The sequence below is a fragment of the Balaenoptera acutorostrata genome, chromosome 9, assembly GCF_949987535.1.
Source record: "Balaenoptera acutorostrata chromosome 9, mBalAcu1.1, whole genome shotgun sequence".
Classification (NCBI taxonomy): Eukaryota; Metazoa; Chordata; class Mammalia; order Artiodactyla; family Balaenopteridae; genus Balaenoptera; species Balaenoptera acutorostrata.
The window spans coordinates 45,134,542-45,156,762 of record NC_080072.1 but is presented as its reverse complement, the minus strand read 5'-3'; the positions used below and the strand labels follow the sequence as shown (position 1 = coordinate 45,156,762).

Here is a 22,221-nt window from a genome sequence, read left to right as displayed (position 1 = left end):
GGCCCTTTGATCTGTTGTTTTCTGCTGCCTGAGCAAGGGAAGGGTCACATTTTTGAACGAGTATCAATGACTAAACTGTAGTTAATTCTGTCTTAAAAAAAATTTTAAGGTGCTGGTAAATAGGAGGAGGGGCGGGGTGATGGGGAGTGTGAGTGCAGGGGAGCAGGTGCTTGCCTGTGGAAGTGAGTACACACTAGACTGCGTGCTGGGGGCTTTGATCATTACCGTTGATTTAGAACAACCAGGAGATAAAGGATCCTCTGTGATGGGGCAAGGTGAGAATGTGTGGGGCTGACTGGGCAGCATGCCTGGGTTTGAGAGGAGAGGGTGGCCAGCAGCCCTTTCAGCTGCATCCAGTGTGGAACAAAGGCTGGGATTCAATCTGGCCCTGCTATGGAGGACCCCGCTGAGGGTGTCGGAGGCTCCCCCAGGGAGGGACGCATAGTCGGTGGGGACGGCTCCACGGTCCTCAGTGGGCTGGCCGTTTGGGGAAGGTCCCGGCTCGAGGTCTAACCCCAGTGTCAAGGAGCGGCTCACCCAGCAGGGTGCATGGCGAGGCACTAAATCCAGCCTGCAGCCCCATCCCAGCTCGTAACGTCAGCTCAACCTGTGCAGTCCCCCTCCTTCCCTTGAGGAAATAAGTCAGACCGCAGGTGCGCCCTTGGGTGGCCTTTGCAAGGGTCATGCAATGGGCTTAGGTGGGGCAGGGTTCTCTGATTTAAATGTCCAGATTTTGGAAGAAGAAAGTAGGCTGTAAGGGGTTATCAGTGGGACAACCATGCAATTTATTGTCTAAACCAGGATATTTTTGAAAATGAAAGGGGGCACTATTCATAATTATGCTGGGGGGAAAAGCAATACATCAGACTGTCCTGGGCAAACTGGGCTGTATGGTCACCATAGTTTTCAGGCCATATCTGATGCTACTTTGAAGTTAACATAATATCATTTACCAGTAGCTGCAGTGGTGGCTGAATGGCAGGCGTAATTTGCCATCAAATTCCTGGACAGCTGATCTAAGTCCCGAGAATCCCTGCCCGTGAGGGGAGCCAGTGGCACCTCTTCGTAGGAGGTGATCTCCACGGGGCAGCATCAGCAGGCCCGGCTGTGACCACTCTGAGTCCAAGGTCATTGACAGGGAGACAATCCCTGCCCACGTGACAGGGATTCTTTGTGCTTTGGAATGTTTTGACATGATTCTGGGGGCTGTGTTCCCACCCTCTTCTGACAGAACCCCTGGCTCCCGAGGTTGGGGAAGGCTTCCTCCTCTGCGCCTGAACAGAGCCGAGAGCATTTGTCACGGTGCAGGGTAACTTCTGCCCGTCTGTCTCCTGGGCTGGCAGCTGTGGCGGGCAGGGCTGGATCCCCAGTGCTGGCATCGCAGCCCTTGACAGCCCTGAGCTCACCATGCTTTCTTGGCCACCACAGGTAGACAGCCGAACCGAAGAGAATGACATGAGCAAGCGGAGGCGGAAAGGCTTCAACAACCTGGACGAGGTTCGTGTGCTCAGTGTCGGTTTACACAAAGCCCGTTTCCTGACAGCCAGTGACCACAGCCCGCCCGCCTGACCGTGGCATTCGCCCTGCCCTTCTTTCTTTCCTCTCTCATGAACCACTGGGTTCCAAGCTTGGTTTGATGGGAAAGAGTTGGGTCTGGTCACTAGCTATGTCACCCTCCCAGGGTATGGCTCATATCTGTAAAACACAGATGATGCATTTGCAATGGATGACATTTTGCAGAATTTTTAAAGATTAAGTAAGAGGACATGTATAACATGCCAATCATGGTCTTTGGCACCTAGGGTAATCAAGATATAATCACTATTAATAGTAAGTAGTAAAGAGGCACCAGCAGTCCCACTTTTCTCCCAGTCCTAGTTTCTACCTTTTGTGTTTTCTGTAAAGCAAATGTCCCAGCACCCACAAATGCCACCTTCTGGTGAGAGAAGAAAGTTACAGGCTACTTTGTCAAAGCCAAGCCTGAGTCTCTCTCCTGCTACTAAAAAATTGATCAGAAAAAGAGTATCAGTTCTTGCTTCCCCAGGCAGCTCTGTAAAGAGACCTGAGATATATAGCTCATTCCAAAAAGCAAGCTTAGATACTGTCTGTGAACTGTAGGATATCAGCTTTAGCTAGCCTACTGGCTGATACCAAAATGATGACACAGAAGCAAGGGGGACAATTTGTAGGATACATTCATACTTCATTTATAGGACTTAGAAAAAAACTTCTTTTATCTTATATGGTTGAAGAACTGCTGCTCTTGGCTCTGGCATGAGCAAGAAGCCAGTGAACAGGGAGACAGTTGAGAGGATGAAGCCGTGGCTGATGAACTGGGCTGGAGAAGCATCCCATTCCCCAGTTACGGGTGTTGGCTCTGCCTTAAGTGCCTGTGATTCGCTCCCGCCTCCTCCCAAGAAGCTTCCCTTGGATACATTTTATCCCCGGGGGGAAGTCTTCTCCTGCCTTTCATCTGTGGCTTATTTGAGGGGGTGTCCGTGCTGTTTCTGTGGTTGGCAGCACAAGATGTAGAGTGTGGGAAGAAATCTGGTTGCACCTGCCCCTTCTGAAATGGCTCTAGTTTTCTGGGCCAGCTGTTTTGCTTAAGTCAGATTTAACCAAGCAATGATTCTGTCTAAATTCTTGCTACTCAAAGTGTGGGCCAAGAACAAGGGCACCAGTATCACCTGGCAGCTGGTTAGAAATGCAGACTCTCAGGGCCCACCCCAGACCTCTTGAATCCAAATCTGGTTTTGAAGGAAACCCCCAGTGATTCATGTACACATGAATGTCTGCAAAGGGCTGGTCTGCACGACCCACTGTCCTGGCCTACTTTGGCCTGTACAAACAGTGACCAGCCTAGTAAACTTGCCCTCTTCACACTCAAGCCTGGATTGCTATGCAGAGTTACATTTCCCACTCTGAAGTAGGGAGTGACTCTTTGGCTTGTGTGTGTCCAACTCTTCAGAGTGGCTGTGCATACAAGGTTTCCCATGGGGCTGCTACTCTTAGGGAATCTTAAAAAAACCCCAAAAAACAATTGACTATAGCTTGCCTCTTCCCATGAATTTCTTCTAAGTGAACATATCTTTGTTTTGAGAACATCTGTTCCTGGGAGGGAAATTCATTGTCTCCTCAGGAAAACTGACTACCCTCTTGACGTGACAATGCCATTTGCATTTCTGAGGTTGATGGGAGCAGATCTATGGTACCGGGGAACAGACATTCACCGGACACCCATCAGTTTTAAAGTTTTATTTTAGCAGATGAGCTAAGAAAATCTTACATAGAATTCCATTTCATAAAACAGCATAACCAACTGGTCACGGTCAACATCTAAGCAGTCACAAGTCGTGTTGATATCACGTGTCCCGAAACAAAGCAATGAGAAGGGCCCTTCACCTCCTTTACATCCGGCCCGATCTGAATCAAGTCTATAGTTCTGTTAATGGTATTGTGCCGGTGTTAATTTCTTAGTTTTGATAACAGTGCCATAATTATTCCAGATGTTAACGTTAGGTACAGCTGGGTCTACGGTACACAGGAACTATCTGTGCTGTCTTTGTAAGTTTTCTGTCAATCTAAAATTATTTCAAAATTAAATGTTTTTTTTTTTAAAGATAGCAACAACAGAGCAGGACTCGTTGCCATTGGGAGTGGGGCGCAGAGGAGAGAAGGGAAGCCCAGAGCCTGTGCCTTGCCTCACTGACACCCTCTCTTGCTTCCTTCACCCCCCAATTCTTCACCCTTTGTCAGCCACATGATATGTTTTGAAAACTATTCTGCTTATCATTTCATTATTATATTTGACTTTTTCAACAGTCACGTGAAGGTGGGTTACTGCTCGCATTTTACAGATTAGGAAACTTCAGAGAAGTTAAGTAAATTGCCAAGGTCCCTGGGCTGGGAGGTGAAAGAGTCAGAATTCAAACACTAAGTGTCTGGCTCCCAAGCCTAGCTGTGCCCGTCTTTGAGAAGATTCGTCCCACTTGTGAGCATTGTCTCAAGAGTGGGCATTGCCTCCTGCTTTTGCCTCATTTCCTCAGACCACAGAGGGTGTCCTTCTTCAGGAACTGTCCTTGTCGTGAGCCGCCAGGCTCCCTCCCTGATATCTGGGTTCCAGAATCAACAACCAATGCATTGATTTGGCCTTTGCAGCCTTCAGCCTTTCCTAGCCAGAGCTTGGGCTCCAATCAAGAGGGCTGTAAAGAAGGTGGAAATCAGAACAAAGTCAAGTCCATGGCAAGTCAGCTGCTGGCCAAGTTTGAGGAGAACTCTCGGAACCCCTCACTCCTGAGGCAGGTGAGTCCTGTCAAATGTTCACTGACCCTGCCTTCCTGGTGACCAGAACCCTCTGAGAAGCCAGCAGAAATGTCAGGCCAGCACTGGATTTCAGGTGTGGCAGCCAGACCTGGCTCAAAAGGAGTCTCAAGCTTCTTCTAGATCTGGAGTCAGACTTTTCTAAAAGGGGCTGGATAGCAAATATTTTAAACTTTGGGGACCATCCAGTCTCTCTTGCAATGACTCAGTTCTGCCATTGTAGCATGAAAGCAGCCATGGACAATCTGTAAACAAATGCACGTGGCCGTGTGCCAATAAAACCTTATTTACAAAAACAGGCAGCGGGCCGGATTTGGCCTGAGGACCATAGTTTGCTGATGCCTATTCTGCACTGGGGAAGAAATCCTTTCCCTGATTTTGCTTTGCTTTGCAACCATGACTTGTTTTGCAGCCATCTTTGAGATGGTGGAGCTTTAGAGATGCTGATTGCCCAGTCCATGGTGAGAACACCCGTCCAAACCAGGGTCTTAGCTCCATGTGGGCCCATAGGAATGGGGACCAACCTCGAGAGTGTCCCCTGGTGCCCCCCTCTCCTTGTTCCCTTGGGTCAGGCTGGCAGAGCCGTTGTGTCTGACCAGGGTCCATGTGAGGCTGAAGGAGGTGGGATGCTGTGGGTCAGGCTGCAGACCCAGCTGACTTCTCTTGGCCTCTGACTTGGAGTCTGCACTTGGATGGTTCCATTTGCTCCCCCGAATTCCTCTGGGGCACCACTGTCACATTACTAAAGCTTGGGACAAGGGGTTCAGTTTTTCTTTGGAGAACTTCTGTCACATGACAGAATTAGGCTCCTCTCAGGAGAAAGACAAACAATTGGTTAATTCTGTTTAGAGGCAGTTATAGACATCTTCCTAGTCTTGATGTAGACCATGCCCCTCCTGGACAAACCGACCTTCCCCAGGAAGCCAGGTTTTATTATAAGGGGGCCATGTTCCTAAGACTTGTAACTGTCTGAATTGTTTTCTCAACTGTCCCTCCTGGAGGCTTGGCCCCTTGCAGCCCCCAGGTATTGAGGAGGGCTCTCTTCCTTCAGAAGGACTGTAGCATCCCTTTCATCTAGTGGGCAGGAAGGACTTTGGGACTCGCCACCCTGGCCTGGTATGTGCCTGCCCAGTGCCCCGGGTCTGAGCCAAAAGCACTGCCTCCTGGGGATTCACACATTGTCCAAGAGAAGGGGACCATGGGGCTTGCTGTTCACACGGACAGAGGGCCGGGGTTCAAGTTTCCCAGCTGGGCCCAGCTTGTCAGAGTTCAGGCCAGGGCTTGCTCAGCATCTGCAAACTCTCTCTCCCTGACTCTCCTCCTCTCCTCCCTCCAAGTGTCTGTCTGACTCGCCTTTTCCTTCCTATTTCCTGCGGCTGCTTTTTCGGACTCACCTTCCTCCTCCCAGGAGCACCGTGTCTCAGGGATAGGTAAGCCCATACTGCGCTCTTCCTCTGACTCTCCTGTTAACTCTCGCCGTCCCAAGCCAGAGGAGCCCACGCCCAGCCCATCACCAACTCTGAAAAGGCAGGTAGGGCTCTTTCCAGTGGATGCTGTCTTGGTGAAACCAGAGGGAACTTTGATCCAGAGGGGTGGGGTCCGTGGCTGTCTCTGCACCCCACATAGGGCTGATTGTAGATTCTCTGGGAAGGCAAACACAACTTGAGGTTACCACCCTTATAGGTAGGAATAACCAAGTATGCAGCATCTTAAAATACATGCCAGTCAGGGGTATCGACTGACCAACTACCACGCTCTTGCTGCTTTATTTGCTTGGGGAAAAACAGACCACACCACACGGGGTATTTTGCGTGATGCCCCTGGGACACTTAGCTTATTTGTACACCTCTTGAGTAGGCTGATTTCTAAATCAATGGAGAAGTGACAGTGATGGTGGAATGGGCTCAGGTGGCCAGCTGGCCGCATGCCATTGAAGGGGTAAGACTGGGATGTGGTTAGACCTCCCCTGGTGTCTGAGCAGATGAGGACCTACCCAGTGGGCAGGGAGGCAGCCAGGAGCCATGGGCTGAGGCTTTTTCCAGCTAATATCTCTGGGTTTGGAATTTGAACAGAATCACTATTATTGACCGCAGCACTCAAAAGTGCCCGGTCAGCATTAGGAATTTTGTGTTGCTTCTCGGGGAATGGAGGTCAAAGGAGGTCAGTGTGGACATATTGCAGTGATTCTATGTCTGTGTGTGTAAGAATCATCTAGAGAGCTTTATTAAAAATATCAATCTCTGGTACCCACCCCCTGACCAATTAAACCTGAATATCTGGGGGTTGGGCCCAGACTTTGGGAACCAGGGTGGTACAGGCTCTGATTCAGTGGGTCTGGAGTGTTGTTAATAACAAGACGGTATTGTTAAGGAGGATGTCAGGTGATTCTGATGCAGGTGGTGGAAAGTCAACACCCAAGGTTAGTTCGGAATCTGACTCGAGGTGGCATCCGGCGTGCCCTTGTCCCTGGTCCTCTTGGGGATTCCTCACGGTGGCGGGGCATCCATGGGAGGGCCACAGTTGGGAAGGAAGCTTGATTTTCCTTCTCCCCCAGTTCCCCTTGGTGGTTGTGACGGGGCATGTGCTCCGAGAGCTAAAGCAAGTGTCTGCTGGCGGCGAGTGCCCGAGCAGGCCCTGGAGAGCCCGAGCCAAGTCTGACCTGCAGCTGGGCGGGCCAGAAAATCCTGCCAGCCTGCCTGCCACCTGCCAGGGAGCGCTGGCCCTCTCCGGGGTGCTGCGGCGGCTGCAGCAAGTGGAAGAAAAGGTTCTCCAGGTGAAAGCCTCGCTCTTTGCCCTGTCTCTGCCCTGCCTGTGTCTAGGCTGCCTTCCTTTCCTCCCCTCCCTCCTCCTGTCCAGGGCGGGTGCCGTCTCCGACTCCTCCTCCCCATCTCCCACCCTGCCGCGTGTGCTGAGGGCCGCAAGCCCACCTGGCTGCCTCCCCGCCTCTCCCCTCACAGTGTCTGTCTCTATCTCTTTTTTTCTCTCTCCTTTCTCACCTTGGCTGCAGAAAAGGGCTGAGAATTTGGCCAACAGGGAATTTCACAAAAAGAACATTAAGGAGAAGGCGGCTCACCTTGCCTCTATGTTTGGACACGGGGATTTCCCGCAGGTAAATGCGGGGCTTTCAGAGCCCCCAGGAACCCAGGTGTTGGACATCCAGGGAGGTTACTTGTATCAGTCTCTGGAGATTCATTTCTTCCTTCCTCCTCCCTCTATAGCCTGAAAAGCTATTCACTTTTTAAGTCACCAAAGGATTTGGACTGGCGTCTAAAAAAGCTCCAAATGAGAAGATTCAAAATAATTAGACAAATCATGACAAAGGGAAAACCAAGGCAGAAAAGCGGGCTCAGGTCATAGGAAAACATTACTGAACAGAAACATGTGTGCTGTCAGATCTTAGACAGCTTCTGAGTAGGCTGAGCTTCCTAGGGGTCAACACAAAGAGGGAAAGCTGGTCAATTGCAGGAATCACATCACAGTGCCTTTAAGGTGAAAGCAAACCAGTTGCTCATGAAGTCTGGGGACAGGATGGAGAGATGCCCCCATGGCCATGATCAGGGAGACCCTGAATGTCGAGGTCAGCCACGTGCTGTAACGTGCACTCTGCTTTTGCGAAAGGCAGCACCAGCCAGAAGAATGGCCTTGCCTCAGGATAGAAAGCACAGCCCCCGCCCCCGGCCAGGCACTTATTTAGAAACTTGCTGAGAAGAAGAGGGTGTGCTCACAAGGAGATGACAGAGTTGAGGATGAGGCCCCGCGGCGCTTGTACGTGTAAGGTGCTCCCTTGCCTATAGCAAGCCTGGTCTCTAGAACATACTGCCTCTGCTGCTTTCACCCGGCCTCCTCCAGACCTGTGTCCTCTGCTACTTGGCAGAGTCATAGACATGGGAAGGATACTTTGCCTTTAGTGCATTTTTAGGGTTCCATGTGGCTGCAGAGGTCCCTGCTGGAGCATCTACCCCAGAGTAGCCTGGGCTTGTCCTTTCCTAAGCTTGCAACTACTACTTCATACCAAGCTCCAGAGTGAGGCCTTCAGGAGTCAGTGCTGGTGTCGGCAGCAGACGTAGGCAGGAGCAGGATGGCCCTGCTCCAGCTATTTTGATGGGACGAAGGAGCCAGAAAAGTTGTAGCAGAGTGAAGTGTAACCAGCGGTCAGATGGTCCTGCTGGGCTCCAAAGACACAGGCTACCTTTCTGTCCCGAGACGTGGGCCTGGATGTCCTTTCCCCTCCTTGGATGTGTGGGCTTGGGGGCTGCATCGTCGAGGCGAGCGTCACTGTGCGTTTCCCTGGGGATAATCATAGTTTCCTCTGTTTCTGTTCTGTGCAGAATAAACTACCCTCTAAAAGCCTGTCTCACACTCATCCTCCGTCTTCTCCCTCCTGCCTTCCATCTCCTGATTCAGCTGCTACTTCCTCTCCATCGACTGTTGACTCTGTTTCTCCAGCCAGAAAGGTAGTTGTCCTGAACAATTAGCTTCCCCCACTCCCTGCATGTTCTGAGATATTCTCCCTGCTCTGCTCCACCTACACAGACAACCATCTGAATCTTGGCTTGGCCGGGAGGAAAATTTGTAAGATACTTTACATCGGTCCTGGGTTTGGTTTTGGTTTTGTGCTGGAGCAAGAAACAAAGCAGAAGAGGCAGCACACAAAACCTTATCAAATGGTGCTTGCTTGTTCAGCACGCCCTCGCTGGGCACCCACCGTATGCCAATCACCGTGCCAGATGCTGAGAAAACAAAGAGGAGGGAGGTGCAGTTCTCTTATACGGTGTAGATGGCAAACAGCACCTCAGCATAGAAATGTGTCACATTTTACCCCATGATATTGCCAAATTTGGCTGGTTTTGGCCTAACAAAATGGCGGTCTCACGTGGTGAACCTCAGACAGTAGTATTCATTCATTCTGTGAGAGGTTTAAGAGGCAAGATTCTAGGAACCCAGAAGGGAGAAGCCTGGGAAGGCTTCACAGCAGAGGTAATATGGGAGCCAAGTGTTAAAGATTATATGGAGGGATTTTGCTAGAAAGAAGTGTAGGGGAAGGGCATTTTCGAAAGGATCTGGCATGTGGTAAGGAAGGCAGATAGGACTTGCATGAATCGAAAGACATTTCTGGTGCAACTCGATTTTCAGATAAAGGTATTTATGGGAGTGCAGAGAATGAGGTGAGAATCAGCCTGCTCTTTTTGCATTAAAGGAATTCATTCTGCCCTCTTGTAAAGAGGCACAGAAGGATCTGCCCTGAGTTCTGGAAGGATAACGCAGGTAGCAGTGTAGAGGGTGGAGAGTTGGTGGGGAGCTAACGTTGGTTGAGTAGATAATGAAATGCGTCCGTGAGCAATGATTAAGTTTGGGTTCTGGAGCACTTTTCATGTTTTCTTACTTGTCTTGCTGTTACCTAATATGCCAAGAACACTACCAGGCTGGCGTGGGAGGCGGGCAGTCTCCGGAGAAGCTTAGCCCCTGGAATGGATGAGCCTAAAAATGGACGTGAAGCCCGCTTGGTTAGCTGTTGCTCATGGGAGTAGGTTGGAGCCTCTTTCTGGATGACTGTGTTTCCCTGAACACCTCCGTTCCGTCTGTTCCCACCTGGGCCCGTCTCCACGTGCGGTGCTGAGTGTGCCCCTCTCAGAGTTACTGCTCGTTCATTTCCACCCCGTTAGACCGAAGCACAAACCAGCCACCTCCTGGTGCATTAGGGAGAAGTCAGGAGCTGCCTCCTGGGAGTCCCACCCCCACTGACCTCCACTGCTGTGGGGAGAGGAGTGCAGGCAGGGTCTCCAAGAAAGGAGCAAGGAATATTAGGATCCCCACCCGCTCCAAGGTCCCCAGTGTGGATGAGAAGCATCCCTGGAAGGGCAGCAGGAGGTGATGCGGGGAAGCACAAACACTTCCCGTCTTCAACTCTACTGAACCACAGCCACGGCTGACATGCCTGGCATCTTGTTGCAGGTCAGCTTTGCTTAGCCGTTTGACCTTAAACATTGCCGTCAGGAGACTTGTCTGGGCCTCCATTTTCTCATCAACAAGAGAGTGATTCTTGGTTCACGTGATAGTGAGCTCTGTGGGTGAAGACTGGCACATTTGTCATCACCATCACCAAGGCTTCAGAGTAGCCTTTGTGCCCAGCTTGGGAGAAGAGCCTTCCCTGGGGGTACTTCCTGCTGTGGAAAAAGGTCACTGGCACCCTTGACAGGCTGATGGGAGGGGCAAGGGCACCTGGGCACAGGCAGGCAGTGGCTGGTGCTCCTGGCTGGGCAGCCGGGCCCACACCTTGCTTCCCTCTGGCCCAGCCCCTTTCCGGCTAACCCCGGGCATGCCCTCTCTCGCCTCTGCTTTTCTTTTGTCCTTAGGAAGTCCTGACTTGGTCACTGCCCTCTAGAGTTGAGAGCAGAGGTGGGACAAGAGAAGCCACCACACGTCCCAAGTCCCCTGACTTGGCTTCCAATAGGTATTAGTTGTCTAGGTGATGGCAAGAGGCAGCCTGCCCAGATCCACGTGGGGCTGCCGGGGCCTGGCAGAGACGCTTCTCATGGTGAGACTATCCTGTCACATCGTCATCACACTCCACTGCAGCCCTTGGCTGCTTCTCCACTGGGCTCTTCAAGCAGCTTTAAACCAATGTCACTCATTAAGCCATTGAGTGAGCATCCATTCATCCAACAAATATTTATTGAATGACAGCTGGTGTCAGGCACTTCACTCTTGGGATACACATCAATGATCAGTAGTTACCTTCCTGCCCTGATGAGGCTTGCATTCTAATAGAGGGAGGTAAATAATCAGCAATAATATAATATATAGGTAAATTACATGACCTATCAGAAGGCAATTTTTCCCATGGAAAAATTAGAGCAGGTAGCAGGGACCTGGCATGCTGGGGAAAGGTAGCAATTTCCAATGGGGTAGCAGGAGGGCTCTTCCTGGGAAAGAGAATTGAGCAGAAGCAGAGCCTCAGAGAGGAAAACAAAGGTCCAAGGAGGAGACTAGTTCCCAGGGCTCCTGACTCCAGCCCATGTTCTCTCCTCTGTGCCACAGCAGCCAAGTATGAATGGAGGCCTCGTCAGAGGGACCAGCCCAGAGGTTATGTGTGTGTAGATCCTCAAGCCCAGGCTCAAGGAGGGCTGCAAATGGGGTGGGTGGGCTTCGGGATGGCCAATCCCAGGTCCTCTGGTCCCCACCTCTACAGGTTTGTTCTTTGTTTCTCCCAGGTTGGGGTAGAACAATTGCTCCCTGTTGTTTTTTTTTTTTTTTTTTTTATAGCCCATCTCCCAAGCCAGCCTTGGCCATCAGATGATGGTGTAATTGGGCTATCTTAAGAGCTTCTGACTTACTAATTACAGGCTGATGAGCTTTTCACTGTGTGGCTGGGAATGATTGGGGAGCTCTCAGAAAAGGCCACCCTAGGACACTTACTCTGTCTGTGCCTTTGTTTCTCCATTTGTAAAAAGGACCCAGCTTGGACCTGACACCCCCAGACCCCTCCAGATCTCACCATGAAGCCATTGTAGGCAGTTAAGCACAGAGTGGTGAATTTCCAGCTTCAAGCGGTTTTGGAAAGGATATTGCCAGCTGCACTGCTCCCCTGCCCCACCTGCAACTTTCCTCCCTCTCCCGGACTCCACCCCAGCATTGATTCCACACTGGGCTTTGCACATGCAGAATCTGAGAGAGTGATGGCCTCCTCTGAGGAGAGAATTAGCTGCCCCTTAAAATAGGTGACAACCTGGTGACAAACAATTTCATTCAGTCCTGGTGGAGCTCTGAGAGCCTCTCCCCTGGAGAGAGCCTGGGGCCTTAATGCTTCTTCCCAGCAGATTATGGGCTGCTCTGATTGCCCAGTGACTCAAGTTTGCCTTGATTCAGGGCAGCCAGAGGAAGGAGAATGCACTTGGAAACTGATGCTTAGTTCTTAGCAACCTCCTGGCAGGCAGTGTGTTTCTCTTCCTGCCCTGGAGCCCTACACCTTAATTCTGAGGATCCAGGGATAATCACCTCCTCAGAGGAACAGACTTAGTCAAACTTGTCATGAGGATCTTGTGCTACTCACAGGGATGCAGACTTGGGTTACCAGTTCCAGGAGATGTAGCCAGGGCTCTGCCTTCGTTCAGACTACACTTGCCTACCCTCTCAGATTGGCATGTCGCCTTACATTTCAGAGTGATGCAGCTGGGGTTTTGGCCTGAATAGTCACAGGGAATCTTGAGGCCCTCTCGTTTAGGGCCCAAATTCTTACCGGAGTCTTATCTTTTAAGACCGTGGGCTATGGGATCATGCCCAGTCTGATCATCCCATCAAACCAGCCCTCCGGTAGCTCTGTCAGCTCCCATCAACCCTTAGCTAACTTCTTTCTTCAAAGCAGGAGACCACTGACAATTCAGCCTTTAGCATGGCTGCTAGCCATTTACCAAGGCTGGTGAGCTCTTGCAAGATCAAGATGGCAGCCGAGTGTTTGCACAGCTGAGCCAGAGGGAGGGCCTCACGGGGCTGGGTGCTGTGGTTAAGTCCTCCTGGGTCAGAAGAGCAATGTGCATTGCAAAAGGAGCTTTCTCTACCCCTGGGGGTGTTTGTTTTAAAACTGGATTTGCAGGGTTTACTCTAGAGATTTGCATATTAGAGAGAAGCTAGGTGAGTCTTGGCTGGGCAATCTGCCAGTGTTTCATCTGATACAAGGGTAGATCTCAAGGCTGCTCCAAACTCATTGTTCTCTCTGTTCTGGGGATAGAGCTAGGCAGCGCTTTGGAGGTAACCTGTGTGCATCCCAGCCTGGGGGATTTTAATTGGCAGAATGCTGGTGTGTCAGGGAAGCAGGGTGCAATAGTGAGAAGGGTATAGGCTTGGAGTCACGCTTGGGTTCAGAGCACCGATTACTTGATTACTCTCTGTGTGTCCTTGCATGAGTTAGTGGACCTCTCAGCACCTCAGTATCCTAACCTATGAAATGGAGGTGGCAGCAGCTACTCCTGAGGGTGACTGGAATAATGCAAACACCTAACATATATCGAATGCCTCAAATATCCAGCAAATGTGCTTTCTCCCCAGTGGAGGAGAATTCTAGAAGAAAGCTCACTTACCTAAAAGGCCTGTTGAATCCTCTCTTTCTAAAGGCAAAGAAGTCACCTTCAGGCTTCCATTTCCATCCCAGCCACTTAGGAGCGCTGTGGCCCAGGTGAGTTAGAGCCTCCCTGAACCTCAGCTGCCCTGGCCTCGAAGGGGGATTATCAGACCCACCTCGTAAGGCTGTGAGGGTTCAACACAGCTCAGCGCCTGGCACCAGGGGACGTAGGTGCAGACATGGCTGTCCACTGGGAGGTCATAGCCCCAAAGACTTGCCTGCATCGCAGCCCTGAGGGTATCATTTCCAGAGCCCCTCAAATAAGGCAGTTTCAATCCTTGCCCTGAGCATATATGGCTGAGGACTCAGGCCCACCAGCCTGTCCTCTAATGTTTCTCATCCAGGGACTCCTCAGTGAGGAATATATTTGCTCAAGTGGGCCCAGGAGACGACTTCCTCTGGCCCTACGTGTCGAAACTTCCGCTTCCCTCGAGCCCTCAGCCCCGAGGCCCTGGAAGCTCTGCTCCCAGCCCTGCCTGACCTGTGTAGGCTTTCTTATCCCCACAGCAGGCCAGGTGGCCACAGGAGGCCCAGTTCTGTGAGGAAGCACAGGCCAGACACCTGGTATTCTGGCTGAGTTCCAGGCCCAAGGGGGGATGTCACCATTGTTTGGACACAAGCAGGCCCAAGAGCCTGCTTCCTCCTTCATTCAGGGGAGCATCTGCCCTGCGCTGGGAGCGTAGCCATGAGAAAGACACAGTCATGACATGACTGTGCAAACCGGAGGGGAGATGACCCATCTCCCAGCGTGGAGCAGGGTGAGAAAGGCTCCAACATCCAGATGGGGACCATGCTTGGCGATGGTGCTCACGACCACAGCTAATGTCACCACGTGTGAATCTCAGTTGACTCGGGGGCGAGAAGCCAGTGCCTTCATCTGTGTGGGCCACGTTATCCTTACTCACACAGAGGAGGGACCCCAAGCAACTGCAAGTCCCCCCGAGTGAAGGCCACCGAGGAGAGGAGAAAAGAAGTTCCAGAAAATGGAAATTTGAAGCTGCACCAGTTGTGGTGCTTTGGACTCGTTAACCATCTGCCAGGCGATTCTTGGGAGCCCAACACCATGTGAGGTGCAGCCCAGATTCTTTGATGACTCTTTCACAGCCCTGTGAGGATGCCAGTGGTCTCCCCATTTTATGAGGAAGCTGAGGCTCACAGAAGGGAAATGGTGTATGTGAGGTTAATCTAATGTAATGTTAGATGATGGCCCACCTGAAGTCTCCAACCGTTCCAGCTTGTTCTAATTAACTAGCTGAGAATAACTAGAATTCAAAGGGGAAAGAGGTAGTGAAAAATACACCAGTTCTTCAAAAATTACATAAATATTGAAAGATACATAAAGGGTTGCAAAAGCAGTCCCATGGCCCTCCAAAACTACCAATTCTCAAAACACTAGTGACTGCGACCAGTATATTTCTGGCCAGATCATCAGATTGCCCAACTTTGCATTTGGACAAATGATTCCCAGCCAAATTGTAAGCTCTCCTCTTGACCAGCACCCCAGGAGCATACGTGCTTTTGCCTTTCAGTGCAGTAATCTCCTTGTTGAGAACCTCTGGCTCTTACTCTGAGGTCAAACCAGGATGAATTTTCTGGAGGTTTCTACATGAGCAGAGTTTCCTTTCTTCCTCAGGATGCCGAGGTGTGGTCCACGGGCAGGAATTGGTTTGTGACCCAAGGAGCACAGCAAGTGAGAGTAAGCATTAGACACTTGTAGAGCAATTTGACATCGCCACACATCCAAGCGGGTGATCGTATTTCTAGTAATTCATTTTCATTGAATCCAGAAGCATGAGGCCACAGTGGATTCGAGATTTAAAAAGAAAAAGCAGAACCTGGTCATTCACCACCGATAGTTTGAGTTAGCAATCCATCTGGTCATGCCCTCACTGTCTTGGAGCCAATGAGACATCCTGCTGTCAGGAAAGAGGAGATAACCCAAGACCCCAGGGCAACGTCCACCTTCACACCAGTCTTTGGGGTGGGCTTCAAAGGCGCCCTCTCACCCCTTGAGACAAGCTCTTCATCACCTGGTCTCCTTGTGACCATTCACAAGTCCTGGTCTACCTCTTGGTCTTGGTGATGATCCTGGGCATGGTTTCCATTCGCTTGGGAAGGCATATGGGAGCACCAGTGCCACTTTCCGTAAGGGTGCCTTCATTTCATTATTCCTAAGAAAGCCTCTGTCACAGGTGGCAATGTGGATGCAACTGGGAGAGAGGAGCCTTATGTGAATAAGGGCCCATAATGCGAGGAAGGACCAGGCTTGGATCCCCTGGCCAGGCCCTGTGCTGATAGAACAACCGAGCCGGCCCGAGACTGCACCCCCAGCAACCTCAGGGCCCTCTGCTTGCTTCTTCTGTAACTGCTCCCGAAGTCAGGATTGCACAGAAGCTCAGCGGCACGAAGTGCTTATTAGCTAAGTGGTTACTAAGGTCTCATTAGGGACTTGTTTTTAAAGCCCCAGAAAGTACAGTCTTAATCTCTGCTCGCTCAGGGGAGGCAATAATTGCGCGAGGGTATGTGACATCACGTGGTGCCTTCCTGGGAGAGCGCCTCGGAGCCAGTTCACACACTGGGTCAGGGGAGACAGCCACACAAGGGGAGTGTGGGCAGGGAGGTGAATCTGACCTCCCCTCTTCATTTTGCTGTAAACCCAGGAAGGACTTGGTATTCTACAGCTCCTATCCGAGGGGCCTGTGTTGGGGGCCCCAGCAGGGGATGGAACATCAGGCAAATAATGGCATATTGTCCTGAGCCAGTGCACCTGAACCTGTCTTAGAAGCAGGAGCCAAGTTTCTTGGCATTTGTGAAATCCTGAAAATGGCAGAATGTATGCTTGGAAGCAGAATCCTAATCTCTCCCAGGTGGGACCAGTGTTGGGGGAGGTGCGGGTAACTGGCCTGGCAGCTGCTGCCACTGAGAAGGAGCGAGCTTTGTCAGGTCTGAGGAGGTCCTGTCTGTCTGAGTCCTGGGATCAGACACCCCAGCAGGCCCCCAGCCACATTTTCCATAGTCCCCCAGAGCCCTGCATGTGGTCTGGCGCGACTGATCCAGAGTAGCTGCTGGTGTTGGGACTTCCTCAATGAGAAAGGGGGCAGGCGTCTCCTGGGTCTTGTCTTTCTCCCCAGCCTGCTTGGCATCCCTTCCGTCTTCGTCCTCTTTTAGTGCCTGTGCTTTTGCGGGCACCTGATGTGTTAGCCTCAGGTTCTGAGGGTGGGCCCTGCTCCCAGGAGTCAGTGGCTGTGGGCGCCGGCTGCCATTTGCTTTGCTGTCCCCTGAACTTCCTGCTTGATACTTGAGGCTTTCACAGCAGGTTCGACGTGGCCTTCCAGGAGCGGTCTTGGGTTTAGATTGAGGGCCTTCCTTCGTCCCCGCTCATGTCACTGTTACTCGCCATCAAGATGGCTATCAACCTGTGTCCAAGGGCCTTCAGCCTAAATTGTTGCTCTCCGTGGCCACACCTCCCAGAAGCTGGATTCAGAGGCTGGGGGAGCGTCTGGAGCCTCCCTCCCTCCAGGGTCTTGGGATCAGGAACAGTGTTTATAGATATAATCTCATATTGTGCATTTTTGTCTCCCTGCAGGGGAGACTGCAATATCCCCAGGCTGGCCTTTCAGAGCTGGTATGGAAAGAGGGAGCAAGTCGGGGTTTGCCCAGGGGTATATGTGTGATTGTGCTATGTCTGCTTGGGCTGTCAGCTCCCACCCCTTCCCCAGCTCCATGACACGCCGGTGGGGTTCCACGCCTTCATGGGTAGGCATGGACCATCATGCCCTTGGGAGCACAGACACCCACAACCTGTCAGGCTGTGATCCCCGGAGCCAGCGTGGAGCTGACTTGCCCAGCACCATCTCTGGGGACCTGGGCACTGCCGCCTGGAGCTCCCCATCTTTCTCCCTGTACCTGCCCAGTAGGGACCAACATTCACTCCCATTCCGGTCTCTGTTTTTGTCGGCAAGGTGGTCTGCGTCCTGACCTGACAGGACTCAGGTTAGACGTAGCCGTAGCTCCCTAGGGGACATGGGACTGCAAGGCAGGATGAGGCTGCCGAATTCAGAGGGAGAAGGGAGGGAGGAGTCAAGTTCATCTTGGTCCAGCCCTGCCAAGTGCCAGGCACTCACACACACGCTCTCTCACTCAGTTCCTGCCACAGCTCTGTGAGGCAGGCACTGTTTATCCCCATTTCACTAAATGAGGACACTGAGCTCAGAAGCTGAGGACTTTGCGCCCCATCTCAGAACTGGTTAGTGGTGGAGCAGGTCCGGGAGTGGAGGGTCGGGGGCAGTTCTCATTAAACAGTAGCTCCCGGCCCTCCAGAGAGGAGGGGTCTTGGGGAGGGCGGCCGCAATGCAGCTGGCTTGTTTTCTTAGTGTGAAGGCCTCCCGGGCTTGGGCTCAGGAGACCTTAGCAGAGTCCTGGCTCTTCTTGCATTTATTTCTAAGTGGGCTTGGACAGATCCCTTCCTCTGGTATTTATTCCCCCTATCTGTGAACCAAGCAACTCAAACTCCTGAAGACCATGTACCCTGCAGGCCTCCATTTCTCTCTTTTCTCCATCTGCAGAGTGCCCACTGCCCGCTCTGGGCTGGTTAGGCCTCTCCCGGGACGTTGGGTGCCGTTTGCATGTGGGTGTGGAGCCCTCTCCCACCTCCAGCTTGTTCGTGTCTTCCTTCTCGGTGCTAACTGGCCTCTACCTTTGTCTCTGTCTGCTCTATCTCTGTTCTTGGGTAGCTGACAGTAGGGAAAGTGTCCAGCGGAATAGGGGCTGCAGCTGAAGTTCTGGTCAATCTGTACATGAATGATCACAGACCTAAGACTCAGGCCATCTCTCCAGACCTGGTAAGGATGTACACCCCACAGCCTTCACCCACAGACACTGGCTCTGGCCTCCCAGGGAGGGTGCACGGGACGCAGAGAGGATTGCCTGAGCCCCTCTTCTCATGGGGCGAGAGGGGCTGAGACCGGGCTGGATCAGAGCAGAGGTTAGCGGGAGGCTGTTCTTCCTTGTAGACAAACCTCACTCAGCCCCCTTGTGGGTCATTTCACAAAGCAGAGCATCTTCCCTGCTGGCTGGGGCTCTGGAGAACTCAGTGCAAAGGCCAGGAGGGGCCATCCGCGGAGGTGGACAACACTTACTGCCAATGTTTAGCATCCGATCTGGATTGGATTGAGAATTAAGTAATGGAGAAAACACCCCTTTCCTCTGAATTCTCCCCTTCTCCAATGACTCTGCTCATTGTCATCACCAGCAATTTGAGTTGACAGCTCTTTTGGTTTCCTATAGGTACATTCCCCTGGAATCACCCAGGTGTGCCCCTTCTGCCCTGGGCCCTTGCCCTCTCCTCTCCCCCCTTGCATTTAGGAAGTTGACTGGCAGCCAACTTCAACACACAGAAAAGGGCTGCCCCTTCTCTGCAGTTCTCTTGAACAGTTTTATTACCATGAGCTTTCCCTGCCTGACCTATGTCACTGCAGGGGGACAAGGATGTGTAGAACATTCTTTCAGTGACCTCACTCTAGACGCAGGCAGTACTTAACTCCTGGGTCAGATTCCTGGAGACAGCATCCCTGGGCAGCATGTTTGTGAGGGACGCCCGCTCCATCAGACCAGGAGATGTCGCTCTCACCCTGAAACCAGAATGGCCAGCCTGCCTGGGAGTACAGTTAACAGCTGCCCCTGCAAGGCTGGGGTCTGCGTATCCTCCCCCCCTCATTCTTTGCTGAAGTGCCTGCAGTGCCTGCAGTGACAAAAGCAACACATAGCCTGTGAGGCCCCACGACGCAGGCCGGCATCTCTACAAGGCCAGCCTCACATTTGAAGACGCGGTGTACGCCCTAACACACTGCTCTTCTCTCCCGATGCCCTGTGTCCCCCAGGAGTCCATACGGAAGGCGTTTCCCCTGAACCTGGGTGGCAGCGACACCTGTTATTTCTGCAAGAAGCGCGTGTACGTGATGGAGAGGCTGAGTGCGGAGGGCCACTTCTTTCACCGGGAGTGTTTCCGCTGCAGCGTCTGTGCCACCACCTTGCCCCTGGCCGCCTATGCCTTCGACAGTGACGAAGGTAACCCCCGGGGGCCGGGGCAGCACTCGTCTCTGGCCTGGGCTTCTGTCCCTTTGGGGGCTCTGGGACAGCCAGCACTTCCCAGGGAGTTTTGGTGTCATCAGGAAAGCTCCTCAGGGAGCAGGGATCCCCTGCTAAAGAGAGAGGCCGCCTGTGGTGAGCAGGGGTCCTGAGGGAAGGGGAGCTGTCAGCACCAGGGGTGCATCAGCATGGGGGGCACCTACCAGGCGACGAGTGCCTTATGGATGTTTTCTTACTCAGTCTCACCACTTTCAATTGCCCCTGTGTGGCTGAGAAAATCAAACCTGATAACCTATGTCACGTGCTCGACACCACACCTGACATGTAATAGAGGTTCAGTAAATGATGACATATTCGTGTTATTATGTATAAAGTATGCATTGTAAAAATGGCAGTAACCGTAACGTGCCCTCTGATAAGTGGCCTACCGGAGTCATCAATGAAAGAATTGCACTCATTGGAATGAGGGATTATTTTCTAATTTCCAGCACTTGATGTTTGCACGGTCATATAATGACAGTGCTTGTGATTCCATACCCTCAAACTAACTGCCTGGGTTCAAATCCAGACTATGCCACTTCTAGCCATATAACCTTGGGCCTGTTACCTAACCTCTTGGTCCCTCAGTTTCCTTATTTATAAAATGAGGATGATACTACTTAGCTCATAAGGTCATTATGAGGGTTCCTGGGTTACTTCCCGGGAAGGATTTAGGATAGTGTCTGGTATATTGAGTCCTACACAAGATTTTTCTACTGTTATCATTATTCCCATCACTATTGTCACTATTGTAACAGTGAGCAGAGAAGGCTTTTCTGGAAGGCACCCAGTAGTCCCGGGCAGTGGCCAGTGGCCCAGTGTGTGCCTCACTGGGTTTTTCTCTCCAACACTGCCGCAGCCTGTTCTGCTCCTTTCCCACCCCCAGGGGTCCCAGAAGCAAGAGGAACTAGAAACAGAGTTGCTATTCTGGGCGGTCCATTTTGCGGCCTGGCAGCTTGCCTTGGGAAGGGACTTGGCCTGGGGGATTATCTGAGGGTTGCAGCCCCATCTGGGAACCCCCCCTGTTGCTGCAGCCTGCCCCGTGTCTGTGCCATTTCCTTAAGGCAGGTGATGGAAACCATTTCCCAAGTTTGCGCCTTCCTGGCCTTGTTTTCAGTAGCGGCGTTTTCTGACCTAGATGGTGGCAGGCACTTGGCTCATGACCTGCTGTGTGGTTCCGCTTTACAGGAGAAAAACCTCTGTGTGTGTGTGTGTGTGTGTTTGTGTGTGTGTGTGTCTGTGTGTGTGTCTGTGTGTCTGTGTGTCTCTCTTTACAGGCAAGTTTTTCTGCAAGCCTCATTTCATTCACTGTAAAACCAACAGTCAGCAACGGAAGAGACGGGCAGAGTTGAAGCAACAAAGAGAAGTACGTTTTGTCTTGAAAGTGGTGGTGAAACAGGGAAGGCCCCTGATAGGAGAAGGTTTTCAAGGGCTCCTGCAAGTTAAGCCAATGTTTCTGGCTTTGGAGGGATTGAAAGTCAGGTGAAGAGGGCTCTACTCCCTGGCATGGAGGGTCGGTCCCTCTGCCTCAGTCTGTTCAGCCGGCCTCTGGGCTATGACCTCTCCTAGGGGAATGACTGCTACTTCTCGTGAGAAGCCCAGAAGAGCTTTCCCACGTGCCAAGGATGGGGCTATATGCTTAGCCATGCAAAAGCCATGTAGCCCCCAGTGCCTGGGGCCCCCGTGACCACAGGCGCACTGTTAGCAGGGATGCCTGGTATAGAGCCAACCCTCTGTGGTTTCCAAGTCCTTTCGCCAGGCTCTTGGATGTCAGCAAAGTGACTGGCCCTCTGAATTTGTGGATGGCTTATGATAGGGCCCCCTCGTACCTTCTCTATGGCTTGATTAATCACCCACCTCCAGCAAGACCCACAACTTCAGCTTTTTTCTCATTATACAAGTAATATAGGCTCAATATAGAAAAACGGGTAAATATAATCAACAAAAGTGTATAAAGAAGGAAAGTGAAATCACCCATCCTCACTCTATCCTGAGAAAATCATAATTAACATTTTGGAACATTTCCTTACAGACATTTTTCCTATATGAATACAGTTGACCCTTGAACAGTGTGGAGGTCAGGGGCTCTGACTCTCCACAGGGTCTAAAATCCACATATAACTGATAGTCAGCCCTCCGTATTGGCAGTTCCTCCACGTCCGTAGATTCAACCAACCGTGGATCGGGTGGAACTGTAGTATTTACTATTGAAAAAAATCTGCATTTAAGTGGACCCATGCAGTTCAAACCTGCATTGTTCAAGGGTCAACTGCTTGTTCTAACCCAGTGGGAATCCCATGTCTACAGTTTCATAGTCATCTTTTTTCACTAACACTATATTAAGAACAGTTTCCCATGACATTAAAAATGCTTTTGGAGCCTAATTTTTGATGCCTGTAAAAGATGGTTGATAATTTATTTGTGTCCTATATTGTTGGACATTTATGTTGTTTACTATTTTTACCTTATAAATATTTTTACGGTGAATGTCTTTGTACCCACATCTTTCTCCATATTTCAAATAGTTTACTTAGGATCAGTCATGAGAAATGGGATTGCTGAGTCAAAGGGCTTGTATGTTTTGAAGGCTCCAAGCAAAACTGACCCCTGTGATCAGTTTGCCGCCCCCCAGGAAAGTCATGGCCATGTTCAGCCTGCCC

The 22,221-nt window shown here is 51.4% G+C and overlaps 1 protein-coding gene across 12 annotated transcripts in view; it reads left to right on the top strand.

Moving 5' to 3' along the window:
• MICAL2 (microtubule associated monooxygenase, calponin and LIM domain containing 2) overlaps positions 1-22,221 on the top strand; it is a 237,624-nt gene that overhangs the window by 113,880 nt on the left and 101,523 nt on the right. For 4 of the 12 annotated variants that reach the window (XR_009009189.1, XM_057552286.1, XM_057552294.1 and 1 more), the window contains exons 16-25: positions 1,429-1,497; positions 4,159-4,302; positions 5,729-5,851; positions 6,875-7,093; positions 7,328-7,429; positions 8,649-8,774; positions 17,022-17,060; positions 18,169-18,276; positions 19,315-19,501; positions 20,839-20,927. Coding sequence is in view for 11 of the 12 variants with exons in the window: in XM_057552286.1 (XP_057408269.1) it covers positions 1,429-1,497; positions 4,159-4,302; positions 5,729-5,851; positions 6,875-7,093; positions 7,328-7,429; positions 8,649-8,774; positions 17,022-17,060; positions 18,169-18,276; positions 19,315-19,501; positions 20,839-20,927 (1,206 nt within the window). In the remaining variant the exon portion in view is untranslated. The remainder of the gene's footprint in view (positions 1-1,428; positions 1,498-4,158; positions 4,303-5,728; positions 5,852-6,874; positions 7,094-7,327; positions 7,430-8,648; positions 8,775-17,021; positions 17,061-18,168; positions 18,277-19,314; positions 19,502-20,838; positions 20,928-22,221) is intronic. The other 8 variants (XM_057552287.1, XM_057552295.1, XM_057552291.1 and 5 more) reach the window with 6 other exon arrangements.